This window comes from Cyprinus carpio, chromosome A2 (assembly GCF_018340385.1).
Source record: "Cyprinus carpio isolate SPL01 chromosome A2, ASM1834038v1, whole genome shotgun sequence".
NCBI classification, from domain to species: Eukaryota; Metazoa; Chordata; class Actinopteri; order Cypriniformes; family Cyprinidae; genus Cyprinus; species Cyprinus carpio.
Genome location: NC_056573.1, coordinates 14,747,503 through 14,764,638, shown reverse-complemented (window position 1 = coordinate 14,764,638; position 17,136 = coordinate 14,747,503). Strand labels below are relative to the sequence as shown.

At 38.1% G+C, this 17,136-nt stretch overlaps 1 protein-coding gene across 2 annotated transcripts; it reads right to left on the bottom strand.

Moving 5' to 3' along the window:
• Window positions 1-1,405: 1,405 nt before the first annotated feature.
• Window positions 1,406-16,792, bottom strand: LOC109055232 (E3 ubiquitin-protein ligase MARCHF6-like). 2 transcript variants are annotated; one of them, XM_042774682.1, is made up of 26 exons: window positions 16,487-16,788; window positions 15,569-15,668; window positions 14,081-14,154; window positions 13,195-13,338; window positions 13,006-13,078; window positions 12,637-12,805; window positions 11,427-11,619; window positions 11,262-11,323; window positions 11,149-11,181; window positions 11,017-11,068; window positions 10,828-10,886; window positions 10,640-10,720; window positions 9,839-9,907; window positions 9,445-9,519; window positions 9,032-9,166; window positions 8,833-8,952; window positions 8,312-8,412; window positions 7,398-7,535; window positions 6,894-7,101; window positions 6,715-6,784; window positions 5,807-5,988; window positions 5,435-5,569; window positions 4,364-4,453; window positions 4,145-4,277; window positions 3,604-3,739; window positions 1,406-3,186 (listed from the first exon to the last, which is right to left on the bottom strand). In XM_042774682.1, exons 1-26 carry the CDS (start codon window positions 16,503-16,505, stop codon window positions 3,099-3,101), a joined length of 2,739 nt encoding a protein of 912 aa, XP_042630616.1. In that variant the 5' UTR covers window positions 16,506-16,788; the 3' UTR covers window positions 1,406-3,098. The 2 variants fall into 2 exon arrangements, with proteins under 2 accessions (XP_042630616.1, XP_042630617.1); XM_042774683.1 differs by lacking the exons at window positions 1,406-3,186; window positions 3,604-3,739; window positions 4,145-4,277; window positions 4,364-4,453 and adding an exon at window positions 5,222-5,263 and having other exon boundaries at window positions 16,487-16,792.
• Window positions 16,793-17,136: the final 344 nt, after the last annotated feature.

Here is a 17,136-nt window from a genome sequence, read left to right as displayed (position 1 = left end):
TAATTACTGAAAACCATTTTAATAGTTTTAGTTAACAGTAAAAACTCTTATTCATAAGACCTGTACAACTTAATATTGTGGCATACGTGTAGCTCAGACATGACACATCTGTTACATAACTGTACACTGTGAGAGATTATATGACTAACACACAATAAACATTAAAGCTGAAGATGGTCACTCACATGCTTGTGACTGTGACTATGGTGACTGAAACCCTGCAACAGGAGGTTGACCAGATGAAAGCCGAAGGGTTGACCTTTTCAACCACCACAAAACAAGCTGGTCATTCCAAATCTGTGATTTCTCGAAAATTGCAGATTTACAATGACACTAATTCATTCAAGCCCCCCAGAAAGCCGGCGATCCACATAAGACAAAAGCACGAGCAGACAGGATAATGCAGAGACACTCAATGGGGAATCGGTTCAACTCTGCAGCTGGAAATGCTTGCCTGTTCAGTGCTGAAGTGTATGGAACTGTCTCAGCACATTTAAGAGAAGTCAGACTGAAAACGCACTCTGCAGTGGCAGCCTCTCATCAGCATAAAAAAAAAAATAAATCATAAGGCTACACAAGTAGAGCAAAAAGTCCAAAACAGTTCTAGACAAATGTCAGTGGACAACTATTTCACTGGAGGAAGCATTATTGTGGATTATTTTGGCTAAATAAGTAAAAATGTCTTTTAACGATTGATTTTTTTTCTTTCAAAAATCTAGATTTTGAATTCTCAAGACATTAATTAATGGACTGGAGTCATGTGCATTACTTGTGGATGATTGTGATGCTTTTATCAGCTGTTTGAACTCTCATTCTGATGGCACCCATTCACTGCAGAGGATTCAGTGGTGAACAAGTGAAGAAATGCTCAATTTTTCCAAATCTGTTCTGATGAAGAAACAAACTCATCTACATCTTGAATAGCCTGAGGGTGAGTAAATCAGCAAATTTTCATTTTTGTGTGAACCATTCTTTTAATCATTTAATGGGATCAAAGCATATTTAGACAGAAAGCAGTTTGGCTCATATGATATTGCTAAGAGTCGGAAACCTTGGTAAGGTTGATGCCATTATTCTACATGCTTACAGGAATTGTCCTGTTCTGAATGAATTGTGCAATTAGTGGCCTTTCCCTGCATTTTGTTGTTTTAGTACCACGAATATCCAATAGGTTTATTAGCTTTAGTGAAGTTCTCAATGTGCGTCTTATAAAATCAGATATTCCAAAACTTATTATTGTGATACATCAAACATGTTTTAAAGTCATTTGTATACTAAACATCTTTATATTACATTGACAGTAATCTTTTGTAATAAACACATTATTAGATTTCCAATTCACTTAGTGAACGGTGTAAAAATAAGTATATGCATAAGTTTGATTAAAGACACAAAGCACCGTAAGTACTACACTTTGTGATTTAATATTTGTAATAAAAGTTTTCAACAAACAAACAAAAAAAAAACAAATCTGCCATTATGAGGATGTAATTATTACAGCAAGAGCCTCCAAGGAGGTTTGAAAACATTCAGAATACTGAATACTTCTCTCAAAAACATGCTATGAAAAGGAAAAGGCTTAGTAAACCAGACACACAAAGGTGTTTAGTGCTGAACCACTACCTTTACCTGGATTCTAGCTGACCTCAGAAAACTTCAGAGGAAATCAAATCAATGGCTGAGCAAAAATGAAAACGGTATCACTAGTTGCACATATAAAAATAGAACATTTGCCTTTCAGAGGAGCGCAAGCTATCAAGAAGCATACAGTATCCAGTTTCAGTGTAATAAGATACTATAAGGTCACTTATAGAATCTCAGAACTGATTAACACTATCTCTAAAGCCGTCTGAGACAAATTCTTCGGGAATCGTGAACCTGTAACAGAAGCCGCAAATCTGAAATGGAGAAAATCATACTCTGCTACGAAGAATCGAAAAGTTACATTATTTACAAACGTGTTGATGATCTCCTCCTTACCTACAGACAGGAAACTCTTCTACCGAACCGAAGCAAGAATAATAAACCACGTTTCGGCTGAACATTTGATCAGTTTAATTAATTTTTGTGAGCTCCTATACGAGTAAGGACTTAAAATTTGGTCTAAAGGGTTTCCAAACTATTGCTGCTCTTAAAAGACGCTTTCTTAAATTAAAAAAAGTGCAACAACCTGTGCACGTGCCAGAGTTACATCTATGAGACAGTGCTGCTAGGCCATGCTGAGCACGAGACGGACATACAACGGTCGATATCAACTTAATAACCACTGACGCAATTAGCACTCTAAACGCTCTTCTAAGCTACTTGAAAGGATTTTTCAGAGTGGAACGAAGAGCGCGCAGGCAGAGATCGGCTTTGCGGCTCACTGTGAGCCATAAACTCTACCGTCAAACTACGCTTCGGCTGCCTCTGTGCTTCCATGTTCTTGAATTGGTCAACAACAATCATGGACAAACTGTTGATGAAACAAAATTCCCTCTTTAACACATGACAGGAAGCAGATGGGTTTGGCATAACCATTAAATCCGCCTCCATCCACTTCTGTTCTGCACATAAAAATAGGGAAGTTAAAGCATCGAGAAATGAAGGTAAGACACACGACCAAAAGCATCAAATCAAACAAGACCCTCTCATTCAAAAACTTCAAGATCATATTTCCTTGAAAATTCTAAACTAATAAATAAAAAGGTACTAATGTGACAGTTCAGCTCCATTATGCCCCAAACATTTCATCCCTGGAGTCTGACTGGCCTCTCCACAAGGGTGATGAAAGGAACCATGTGGGTCGAGTCTTGCCACGAACAAAGCTCCACAAATAAGGAAACAACTAGATTTAATAAATTAATACACACTTAATTTTTTGTTGTTGTTTTTTCATTATGTTTTCCATTTGGCAGTAGAGATTCACTCTTTTGCCCCATTTATGTACATGGCTCTTTTGCCCTTTTTTGCTGGCAGGGTCAGAGAGGCCAGAGGTCAGTCTTAGTGGATGTGCTGGATGTATGGACGCACAAAGAGGGAGCAGAGACGAAGGCTCATTCAGTCATTCACGCATGCTCACACACAAAAAGAGTGACTCCAAAGCAATCCCAAGCTCTTTACTCCTGCACTGAACTGCTGTGTGTGGTAGTGCTGGGCTTGCCAGCTTTTCGTTCATAGTTCACAAGTCTCTGTCCAACAAGGTACCTGCATGGATGAATAAAGAACAAAACACAAAGCCCAGCCATCAGTAAATAAGGTGTTAAATGACAGACTTCATTTTTATTCAAAAGTGGGATTTTTATTTTTATTTTTTATTGTAAGAAATCCCTAATTTTACTCAAAAGTTTACTTGTAATAGAAATCTTTTATAACATTATAAATGTACTTTGCGATCAATTTACTATCAGATCAATTTAATGCATCCTTGCTGAGTAAAAGTATTTTCTATTATATTTATTTCATAAAACAAAATCTGTCCCCAAATCTTTGAATGGAAGAGCAAATGGCTGGCACACAATTAAAAATGCTCTCAAGGTACTAAAATATCTCTGAAAATCAAATCCACTAGACATTTGTATTGGCTCTTAAGAAAGTAGTTAATTTCTGACACTCAGGACTCACTTGTCATTCTTGATGTGCTCATAAAGGCGCTTGAATTGTCGGATTTGGAAAAAGAGGATACCCATCAGCACCACTACCATCAGAAGGAAGGGGTAGATTCTCCTCTGCACCAAATTCTGCATCTCCATAGTGACTCCTATCCAGAGAGACGAGAACGGTAAGATCGGGTAAATGTACATACTGTAACATGAGAGAAAACCTCTCCAAGAAAAACATCTTAATACACATGTTGGTTTTTGATTGTTTAATTAAGATTTCAGGTAGAAAATGTTCTATTTTGGGTGACTGAGGTCCTTGAGAACACACCTGGACTTCTTAAGGCATGCAAGATATCCCTAATGTTCGGTAGCACAGCTAATTTTACCACACAGTCACTGATACAGCCAGAATACTTTCAGTGGTGCAGTAACAGAAATTAGTCAGTATATGTGAACATATGTAGTACGATGGTGATCTGCTCTTTATTGAGCCCCAAAGAGAGTTGAAAGACATGTTCTGGGAAACTGAGAGCTTTGACTAACACAGCATTGTTTATACCTACCTAGAAGGGGGACGATGCCTACAGCAATCACATAGGGGATGCAGAGAGAAAGCAGCAGTACAGCAATGACCGGGGCCCCCAACTTCCTGATGATGAAATGAAGGTCAATGTTCCTGATTCCATTGGCATACACCTGAAAAGCAGTAAATCATTCAGTGAGTGAGCCTGTAACAGCTCCACAGAGATCATGAGCAAACGATAGTCACTGCAGCCACTAACCTGCTCAATAACGGTCTTCAACCACCACTGGGGACCCATGAGGGTGATGGCAGCAATGATTTTGGCATGCAGCACTCCTAGAGCCCAGTCTTAACGATATAGAGAAAAATAAGAGTCAATACCGTTGGCACGACCATACCTCTGCCCCACTTAGCGCCTGTGTAAATTAAGTTCTCCAAATAGGATGGATTAGATTAGTAGGGCAAAAGGAGTCTTCTGGAAAAACTGCCTGCTGCTGGAGTAAATCCAACCAAAATCTGTTTTCCGGTACATCAGTGACACAGCTTATTAGCTCAAACAGAGAACAGTACAAGGCACAAAAACTGGGTCAGACAAATACTGACACACACACTGGACATGTCAGATGAGAATAAAGTCAATGCTATTTTTAAACTATTTGTGCATAAAGAACTAACAATATGAAAGACCAGAAAATTCTCTCATCATTTAAAAAAAAAAAATACTTTCATGAGTTCATGTAATGACATGTACCTGTCCCATTAAATGGACTCACTGAGAAGGATTCTAAAAAGTCATACACATCTAAGATAGCATGAGGGTGAGTAAATATTGAGAGAATTTGCATTTTTGGGTGGAGTATCCCTTTAACATACATGTGGCTTCTTAATGGAGAAACCTTATACACTGTGACCATCAACACCTTTTCTCTGGTGATGTTCAATAAATGACATTCAAAAATGACAATTTCACCATTTGTTTACCCTCATGATTTCAAATTGATTTGTCTTGAAAAACAGAATAAAAGATATATATATATGACCTTTGAAAGCCACTGGTTCTAACATGCAGTGTGACCAAATATCAACTATGTCATAAGGACTGCTTTTGATACTTTAATGATGGGATTTTGTGTCATTTTGGAGCTTGACCGGCCCAGTCCTCATTCACTTTTATTAAATGGAAAAGAGCAGAAAGAATGTTCTTTACAATAAACCTTTTGTGTTACACAGAAGAAAATCACAGGGGTTTAGAACAATGTATTTATAAACAAATCTGTTCTTCTCTGGGTGAACTGTGCCTTTAAGAGCAGGACTCCTATTAGTGCTTTACCTGCCAGGGGTAGAACAGAGGCGTCTGATCCAGCGGCACTCTAAGAGGAGCTACAATCACCAGCTCGAATAGCAGTCCCAAGAGCAGAGGGATCACTCCAGCCAACAGCACAGCCACAATCAGTGTCTTCATAATCTGAATTCACACAAATCACCAACATAGCACATTAATGGAAAAAGAGAGGAATAGACAAAGTAGACACTGATCATCTTGTCTCTGGTTTCCTTTGTAGGTAATGTCAATAGTTTTAAAGCCATGTATGTTGCAGTATTTTAGAACTATTTTAAAACTACTTTGTCTATTCCTCTCTTTTTTCCATTCCTTTCGTTTTTGAGGAAACTTAAGACACAATGAAACCACTTCATTCAGTACCATGAGGGTCCACTCCTCAACCTTGAGCAGGATGACTCTCCGCCCCTGAGGCATCCAGGCCAGCATCACTGTGATCGCTCTGATGGAGAGCCAGCACACATACAGCCCACACGCTGCAGTGTACAGCTCATGGATCTTAGCACTGCCCGTCCAGAAGGACATCAGCCAGCGTCCAGTGAACACTGTGATAAACACAAATAAAGAGTTCAGAGTACTGCTGAAAATCTGAGAGACAAACTTTTCTATGCTCTTTCTCTCTCTTAAAGCATAAAAGAAAACATTTAAAAACATCTTATAATATTTTTAATAAGTTATAATAAGTTATACTCCCTTATGATCACCAAGGCTGCATTTATTTCAACAAAAATAAACAGTAATATGAATTCTGTTATTATTGCATGGAGCATAAAAGGAGAAGTTTTGGCAACTCTTTACTTTACAGTGTCCTTGTTACATATTACAAGTATTTAATATAGTAATGGCAGTAAATTATGGATAATTACATGCAACTAACCCTAAACTAAACCCTAATCCTAATCCTAGTATGTTCATGTTGCTGTGCTGGTCGCTGTCTACATGCAATTACAAGGATCAGGGACTGAATACTCAAACTTTAAAAACAGCTTTAAAACACCATTAAAAAGGTCCTTAAGACTAATGTGCTTTAAGTGTTGTGAAGTCATATGATAGCTTTGAGTGATTGACACACTGAAATTTTATTCACTGACCACTCATAGTACTTCTGAAACCTTTTTGAATTTTATCATTGTAATTAAAAAAAAAATAATGCAGCTAGTACAATTCTTTACATTCCCATTTCTGTTCAATTGAAGAAAATAAGTCACACAGGTTTGGAAAAACAAGAGGGTGAGCAAATGATAAGACATCCCAATTTGTTGGACGCTCACCTGGTAACGTGAGACACACCAAACTGGCCAAAAGCAGCGTCACGCACATGAACAAAATCAGCAACACAATCTATAGGTGGCCAAAAGAGGAAAATAAATATTAAAGATCATTCATCTGAAAATCAGATTCACAAAATCAAAACATTCACTAAAGTATAAAAGTATACAGGAGAGAGTACCCTTAGAGGGAATTTCATGGGCCGGTGATAGGGCTGAAAGCCCACTGGGCCCCCCTGCTGCAGTATGGCCTGGTGGGCAGCATGCAGTCCTTCTCCCACCACAGGAATGGCGTTGTTTCGGGCCTGCTGGTTGTTGTTGTTGTTGGCCTGCTGGTTGGCATTGTTATCATTGTCTTCCTGGTCTCCCAGCAGGTAAGAGTGCAAGTCTCTGAAAGGTGTGGCACAAAGTAGCATTGATTGAGATGATCATTAAACCTTCAAGATTCAAGCAATTCAAGAAAGAGATTAAAAAAAGGTCTAAGATCCTAAGATCTATTAAATCAAAACAAACGGAAATATTCTACAATTATGATTTGTCATGATCGTGCTACCCTAATGCAAAGTTCAATTCCAGTGATAGATTTTTTTTTTAGGACAACACAGAGAGAACCAGGAAAAGTCATTTCAGTACATGAGGTTAACAGACGTAGTGAGCAACAGGGTAAATGTGTATATAAGACTCACAGAAAGTAGCCAGCGGTCACTGTCCACGCTCGCACCAGACCTTTGAGCCACTGCCGCGTATGTCCCTGCTCCAATAGAGCAGGAAGAACAACCTGCAACAATAGCAACTCCAGAGACAGCTCACTCACTGGAGCGTCGCTGAAAGAGAGAGAGAGGGGGAGAGGAAGTCATTACATTTGTATATAAACTACTGGTATCACTGTTCTCACTTAGCCAATAAAGCTGTTCAGGCATCACATCAATTTCAAATCAAATATCAAATATAAAGTCATATGGTTTGGAAGTTCAAACCTCAGCTTTCTCAGTCATTCAAACCATATTTAAAAGCCCCCAACATGTGAAGGATGGACTCTTTCCACAGAAGTCAGAGTCAGTGCCCTAACAAACACTACAGCTGTTTAAAATACTCTCATAGTGACGAATGTAAAGCTCAACACAGCTGAGAGGACAACAGGGTTACACAGGGTAAAATACACAAACATAGAGTGAGGGGACTTTCTATGCCGTTATTGTTGTGGATGTTGTGGACACTATATTAATAGCTCTCTGCAATATCAGACTGTAGTAATACTATGCGGGGAATGATGACATCAGGTGTAACACACCTGCTTAATGATGCAACCCGCCCACCTGACACTACAGAGAGTCCTGACACTCATTAGGTAACGAAGCAAAGGTCTGCCATGACAGTAGTAATTAGCACTTCACATTTATGCCCCTTTTAAACAAAGTCTCAAAGAGAAAGAACCTTGCTTTTTCTGGCTGTAATCTCTGACTGGATTTATACAGTAAACCAAGCAAAAGCATCAAACAACACTTGTCCTCAAGCTCTGAATCTTTACACAACGTTTAGGCAATTATCACAAGGAACATTAATCGTTAAGACTTTAAGATAAAAAATACATTTTATTTACCTGTAAAGCATCACATTGTAGGGAAGAAATAAAGGGAAAATGTGTTTGATTATCCGGATAGGAAGCCACAACATGAGAAGAACGATTGACCCAAACACAACCTGAAAAGAGAGAAAAACCTGTTCATTTAAGAACACAGAAAACAGAAGAGTACAGAGCACCTTTAGGGGACACGGTGATGGAAGGAAAAACATTTCAGTGCTTTTGCACTCTCTCACAAAAGTATCACTTTCTCCTGAGAAACACTGCATTTGCTCACAAAACATTTGCATAATCTCACGAAAGTATTACATTCCCCTGAGAAACTTGAACACTGAAATATAGTTTTTCCTCCCACCTTATATTATTTCCATCACAAAAGTTTTGCGAGTGAATGCAAAGGTTTCTAGGTTTCTAAACTATTCTTATTCAAGAGAATGCAAAAGCATTGAATAATTTTTCCTCCCATCTAATTTTTTACTGTTTAAATTTAAAGGGGATCCTTTGAAAAGGGTTTCAAGAAGAGGTGAACATTTACTCACCACTGACAGTATGAATCGTCTCAAGTGTCTATATATTGGTAGGTGTATCATTTCTTGCACTGGGTTGAAATCTGGATCGTTCAGATTTCTGAGAAACCACAAGACTCCAGGCCTTAGAACCTGAGAGATACAAGGACAGCATTCTAAAACATCTCCTCAAAAATCTCCTGCATGATTAAACTGATATAGAAATGCCCACCTCTCTGAGTAGAAGAATGAAAGAGGCGAAATAGAAGACGTAGACCATCCCCACCAGCCAGTGAAGGAACATAGTGGTCCCTGGGGCGGATTCAAAACTCAACTCTCTGTCTTTCAATGAGGCATCAAACATTTCCTACAAAACACAGAGATAAAAAAAAGTTGACCTTTACTGTATGACAAATACTAAGGTTAAGGTTCCTAAACTTAACTTACTAAGGCTTTAAATGTGCACTCGCTTTTTTCTTTAATAAAAATAAAAATGAAGAAATGAAGCAGAGCAGCTGTCATTGAGATAAATGGGAATGCTAACCAATACTAGCTCTCTCCAAATATTACAGACCTTTTTGGGCCAGTATGACCAAAAATGAGTAAGCATACCTTAAATTAGTTACATAAAATGAAACTAAATACCAGAGAGCAGATATCAAGCCACCAGCCGCAGATGAGGGGGAACACACCAATCTCTACAACTACTAGAAGAGACACCTAGAAGAAACAAAAGATAATAATTTCATATGAGCCTCAATAAAAGACATACATGACAAATACTAAACAAGTCGCAAATATAAGATGCATAAATAAGTGTATCAGGCATAGGCCTGTAATCTAAGCTTAGATGTACCCAATTATAGCATTAGCGTGACTAAGAACATAGAATTACAGTAAATCCCAAAAATCGTTTGCAAAACCAGTTGTCGCAACCGATGTTACCAAGTCATTGTTTTTGCCCTTTTTTTAATTACTCAACAAGTTTAGCAAACCTGGCTTTATAGAACAGCACATTTAAGCTGCTGATGTAACTGACCTTAACGACAATGTAGCAGACTCCTAACAAGCGGCGTGATCTTTGAAATCTCACCAGTGCTGCAAATCCCTGAGATCTGAATTAAGGAAAGGAACATCTGAGGCTATATTACAGAAACTTCCCATCTTAAGTCAACAGAGTTAACATATGAGAAGTTCAATGTTCTAAACAAGACCCTAACTGAAATTGGTATGGCTATTAAATAGATATGGCTCTGATTTAAGGTGCAGTCACATAAGTGAAATTTCAACGATTTTTGGGGCAAAAAAAATTCAAGATTGTCGCGATATATGAGGCACAGCTCACACAAAAGTCAAACCAAGCAACTTTGTGTTGGCTGACACTGGGAATGCACACGACCAACATGAACCATATTGAGTGGATTCCTACTGAAACGGAATTTGGTCCCTAAAAAAACCAAACCCTGAACAAGTGTAAACCGCACCTTTAGAAGGGTTTCTATAATTCTGCCCTAGAAGACAACATAAACTGACACTAAATGACTTGGAGGTAGACGTGTGGCAATTTCACCAAAAAAAAAAGAAAAAAGATGCTAGTCATATTTGGTGTGTAACTTCCTGGAAGAATTGGTAAACCAGAGAAGGTACTTAGATAAGACGGGTGTACATGGTGCAAGTTCGGACAACAAAGTGTAGACACAATATAAAAAGAGAGATGTTTTGTGCAGTGTAGAGAGCTTCATTTATTATAGCGGAATGATTTCTGAGCTTGTACGTCAGCAAAAATTGCACCGGCCTTAGATGGGGATTATTTCAGATGTTACTGAGCGTTTAAGGATACGTGACACACAATGAGTGTGATGGCCAAAAGGACATATCCAACTATAGTAGTGATGAGACCCTCAAAGTGTGAGGCACGAACCTGAAAACAGATGCGAGACGGTTGTCAATGTTGAAACTGCATTTACATTATTTATTTATTTTTAAATCAAGCTAGATAAAAAGGTCTAAAACTGATCTGATACTTACATATTCTTCAAAACCGAGTCCAACCACTGAGAAGTGGCCAATGTGGTAGGGACAGAAAGCTAAGATGATATGATTTCAAGAGTTAAAGTTTGTAACTGGAGAACATAGTCAGTGTTTTCATATTGGGTTACTTAACATGAATGCATTAATGCTTTAATTTGGTTTAAACAAATCTGCAGTGATGCTTACCAAACACCAAGATGAAGAGTGTGTTGAGTGAGACCACCCAGAACACATGCTCCTAAAGCAAAAAAAAAACACATTACTTATTGGTTCTTTTGAAATGGATGTTTTCGGAGAAATTAAATATTTGTCACTCACCAGAAAAACCAGGGACCCATCAAGCCCAAGCATCTGAACAAAGGGGGAGAACAGGTTTAATGTTTTCTGAAAGATTTTGGTATGATGTATGATACAGTGACATATAGTCTCACCCTTTCCCAAGTGAGCTCTTCAGCTGCACGATCCCATTCCAGAGCGTTCCAGTTCATATCATCTGCACAGAACATACACAATTTTGTAGCCCAAAAGCTTTTTGCACCAGTCACCATTTATACCCACTGAAATGTTTCTCATTTGTTTAATTAAAGCCATTATACCCTGTGCTCCATTGTTGGCATCCGCCACATCTTCGGCTCCTGCATCCTCCTCATCTTCATTATCCAGCTCCATCTCTTCCGCAGGGTCAGCGGGGAGGTCAGGTGCTTCAGCTGCTGCAGCGTTTTCTGCTGGAGGTTCGGCCGGTGCAGGCATGGGCTGGTTTTCAGCACCCCCATTACCCTGGCCAGCGGCCTAATGGATTGGAAATTAATAATGAAGAAAATTTCCTACTGACTGGAATCAACTATGGTAGAGTATGTACATTTGTCAAGTAGTAGTAAACTGCATCTGGTTCAAACCAAAAAAAAAAAAACAAGCTTCTATTTTGGTAAGAGTTCAGTCTCCAGATTCAGGAGATAATGAGGGATTTGAAGATGACAGAAGGTCAGGCAGGCTACTGTGTTGTGCTGAAATCAAAATGATAATTACAGTAAGCATGAAGCAAAGTAAACAAAGAGGGTCATGTGCAACCTGTATAATTGGTCTCTAAAGAATATCCAGCTTTCAGAAAGTTTTACTGACTTAAGCTGCAATAGGAATGTTGTTTTTGCCATACAGAAGTTGCCAGTGTGGATATTATGGAAAAATAAATATGAACATAGAAATTTTATTAGGCATAAACTGAAGTTTCAGCCACCAAAAAAATTGCGCTAAAAATGCCATAATGCCATTTTCGGCTGAACATATGGCAATATTTAAAATTATATTTTTAGATAATCAGTTTTTTTTTTTTTTTTTTTTTTTTTTCACATCATAATAATATCAAAAAAAGCTATTCTGTTCAGAATAGAAATGCTTAAAGTCTAAATGTATCACGGTTTCCACAGAACACTGATAATAAGAAATGATTAGAATGATTTCTAAAGAATCATGTGACACTAAAGACTGGAGTAATTACTGTTTTACTGTGTTTTTTTTTTTATCAAATAAATTCAACCTTGGTGCAGAGAAGTCTTTCAAAAACATTTAATAAAATTCCTACTATATTTTTGAACAGTAGTGTAGATGCCAATTTAATAATGACAACTCAAATAAAAAGAAAGTGTATTGTAATTTGACATTTTTATTATGTAATGTATGTAATATTATGTAATGTTATTCAATTTTAGTTATACAATTTTATAAATTATTCACCATTGTTTATTCAAAATCCATTAAATTTGAGGGTGATGTGCATTCAAGCAAGATAATGTCATATGAGTATTGTACCTCATTGGCCGGTCCTGCAGCATTGGCAGGTTGCTGCTGGTTCTGCTCCAACCATAAAGGGGCTCCACCATGAACAATCTGCTCCCGCAGCCACACCAGACTGATGAAGGCGCAGAGGGTGCAGGTCACCACAAAGCAGCCCTGCAGGCAGTCAGCCAGCAAGTTCTCTCTGCAGAGCATGAACATTCACTGATCATCACTTCTGAAATGTCCATTACATTTCACCATGCAAACACATCCACAGCTTAACCCGAGACCGCAGCAACTATTGAAATAACCCATCATGCTCAAAGTTCACAATGAGCCGATAAGCAATGCAAATTAATATTTTAAGGAGAAAACTTGAGAGCTTTCCTGTCTTGTACGTACGTGGAGAGCATGTCTAAGGGCAGAGTCAGGAGGGAGCTTACAGATCCAGTGAACAGACACTTATAGATGCGACCTAGAGGAAAAGGAGAACATTATATATGAATAACATCACATACAATGCACAACAAAGGGATAAAGACTGTGTACTACTCACAGCGTACCAAACTGTGACCTCTGGGCATCACTTACATGCTGTTAGAGGCACAACCCCCAGCCAGGCGAAGGCAACAAGCGTGTAATGAAACCAGTATCGGATAGCCGTGCCTATACTGGTGACCAGTCCTGCGAAAATGTCCTGCACTGGGAGCCGTGAAGGCATGTCTGGAGAGTAAACTGAAAGGAAAAGAGATGAGGATTTTAATGCATTTTATATTACAATTGCTGATAAACATTTTGGGCTCCACTGGAAGTGTACAATTCAGTACTGAAAATTGGGGATTATAAATTTAATTTAATTCCAATTTAATATACTCATAATCCTTTGCAAACTATTTAAGTGAATTATTACGATTATTAGGTTATTTTCAAATTTGTTTAATAAATATCTTGCTCTTTAATATAGATCATGACTTTGAAAAAGCATAACTCTGCAAACAGAAGTACAGAAGAGGCATCTCTTCCAAACAATGAGAATCAAGAGCTTGTGTGTACAAGAACACAGTGCCATGCTTCACTCTAAAACACGCAGCACATTATAGTTATTTTATTAAATCACAGCCTTCATGATTTAACATTGTGGTTTTGGTGCTATTTTGATTAATCATGTCATTTTATGTTACAAAATACATTAAGTTTCCACAGAAAACTGGAGGGCTTGTGTTTAAAGTCCTTTCAAAGTTTTTGAAGAGAACAACTCACTCTGGGTGTAAAAAGCTCATTTCACCTCAGCAAAGAGCAGCTACGTCAGACAACACGAGGGCCGTGCTTTTACATCACATGATCAACCCATAGAACCATATTGCTCTGAAGCACACAATTGCTGCTATTGAACTGGCCATTCGAGGCTGTTGTGACTCTATAGAACTGTTCATGGCTTTACCTCCCCTGAAGAATGCAGTGAGAGTGGGTTACTTACTTGGCGTGAAAGCAAATCTGTGCTTGCATAATTCGCAATACTCTTTTCTGCTGTGTTTAAGCCACTGCACCAAGCTGTGAAAACACAAGAGGAGAGCAGGAAGTAGGCGTGAGGATGACGATCTGACTTGTGTGAAAAAGCACAGAAAATCCTGCTTCATTTCCCATTGCCACAAGGGAAGAATAACAAACGCTGGAACTCCATAGTTGGTTACCGTTACATTGAGGACGACCCCTGAGCTCATTAGTTACAGCTTGTCAGTTAGTCAAATGGGTGTTGCTGACTCCATTCAGTTACCAAAAACAACAAAAAACTGAACACAAAGCCTAACAAAAATAACTGGCCCCAATAGAAAGGTTAACCTAGATCTACTGACAGACATTCAGTTCCAGAAAATGCCAAATTAGCCAATTTAGGGTATTACAGAAATGTGCAACACAACTAAAACACTATATTCTATTTTATTTACCATCTTCTTTTGCCAAAGCAATACACTATCATTCAGATTCAAGTTGTGGTCAGTAACTTTTTTTTTTTAAAGAATTTAATATTTTTATTCAGCCCAGGATGCATTTAACTGATCAAAAGTAACAGTAAAGATGTTTATAATATTACAAGATTTCAAATAAATGCTGTTCTTTTCAACTTTCTGAAAGAAAGTCAAAGTATCCTGAAAACAAGTATCAGATTTTTCAAAACCGTTTTCAACACTGATAATACGAAATGATCACCAATACAATGGAAAATATTTCTGAAGGATCAAGCAACACTGAAGATTGGAATAACAGCTGCTGAAAATTCAGATTTGCCATCTTTCTACTAAATTACAATTTAGCAATAGAAAACAGTTTATTTAAATAAAATATTATTTCACAATATTACTGTTTTTACTGTGTTTCTGATTTTTTTTTTTAAATGCAGTCTTGGTGAGCATAAAAAACTTTTCAAAAACTTAAGAATGTTACCAAAACCAAACTTTTGAATGGTAGTGTATCAACCATACTTCCACTAAATCATCTTAACTATGCTTAATGCCTGCACTTGTTGACTTGTAAGCTTACTAATGAACAGCAAGGGCTTTGTCAGATCAGATCATATTCTTGTTTGTCAGAGCTTGGAACCTCTTCTTACATTGCAAGTGGTATTCCATTTCACGCTGTCCCATTTCTTTGCCATTACTGACACCTGTAATTATTACTGCAGGACAGCAGGTTAAGTGTAGTTAACTGCTCAAATTACATCCTCTGAATTTTATAGCAGGTATAATAAACTAATAATAAAGTGCCTTTAGGCATGAGCCAGCTGTCATCTTTGACCGTTACTTCTAATGACCCATTTCTGAGTTAAAAACAACGCGCACGTCGGAACACACAAATCTGAGACGTTGGAAGGTACTTTACATTGTTTGACCCAAAAAGCATCTTATAAAACAGCATAAAAATAGTTATCGTAACAGGGAATTCGTCACTGAATGAACAAAGCTCTTACCATTCTTGGTGGATGAACTTAATACTTCCAGTACACACGCAGGGATGGTAGAGGGGTTTGTCCTGAGTTCCCTCAGATCGACACACCCTACATATATCAGCTGCCAGAAAAGATGAGCAAAATAAACATTTAAAACCGATATATACAGACCACATTAAATTAAAAGAGAATTAACAGGATATGAGTGTTGCAACAAACTCACTGTACCTGCCACAACATGAAAGGCTATGAGTTATGAAATTAGACTTAAAGACACTTTGTGATTTTTTATTTATACCGATGAAGAAGAAAAAAATGGAAGATACATGCAAGATTATTGCCAATCAATCTCCTGGTCATCTTTGCCCTCTTGCTATATCAACAGTATACACCTTAACTAGATAATAATGAATAACATGACAGACAACTATCACACATAAGCACACAGCGTTCAAAAATCAATGGGATCTCATTTCAAGCAGTGTTTTAAAGATAGTACACGTGATTTGACTAATCTACTACGTTTCATTTTTGTCGTCATATTCCAGGTGCGTTTAACGTTACACCTGATACACAAAAATACACAAACAGACCATTCCACGCAAGTTATCTATTTGATGATAATGGCTAAACCTACTTTACATGATTAATGTGCTTCCATGACGTCCTGTAAAGCCAAAATCAAGTTCAAATTCATATTAGTGTCTTTATTTTGACGTGCTTGGAGGATGACAGCTGCACTATAGACCAAGCTGGCAGGAAAACGTTTAGCTCGTTAGCTTGCAAAGGCCACATCGGTTACAGATAACGTTACATATTTTGTTGCGTGCACCGGTTAAATCATCTTAATGATACACATACTTTAGTCAAAGCACATTTAAAAATCAACAACAAGCAAACAGACAGCAGCCACAATGCCTCCGTGTCTAGACAGCTTACCTTCTTCGGCCGTGTCCATCTTGTACGGTGACGCACTGTCCTCTTTACAGTCAACACATAACACACACCGCGGAACAAAACACAAAATATCAGCTTACAACTACTCTAAAATACATCATGACGAAATCGATCCAAGCATGAACGCCGCATAACCCCAGACCGGACACCTTTTTTCGTGTAGTGCTTATATAGATAGCGCTGATCAAGCTACTTGTTGGTCGACTGTATGACTGCTCTGCTGAACATGTTTGTGGCCTCTGGATCCGAATGTGCTGATACGGTTTCAATTTACGGCAGCACAGCGCGCACGCGCAAAGCACGCGACACTTTCTGACGTTTTCCGGTGGTGACTGCGCTAAGTAGATAACATACATACGAACTACTACAGCTCGATAATCGATATGCATGTTAGCATATTTTTAATATGCAATGCGAAATTATGCATTGAAGTAAATAAGCATTAAAGATACATTCCTTATTATTATTATTAAAAAATACAATACGGATGCACCATGGTATATGATATTTAACCAGGGCACAATCTCAGCACAAAATACTAGAGGGAGTTTTTGTGGTTTGCATGTATGGGGGTGAGGCATGGGACTTTGAATCTTGTTACACGTGACCTGGGCTTGTGTAAACCAACACAC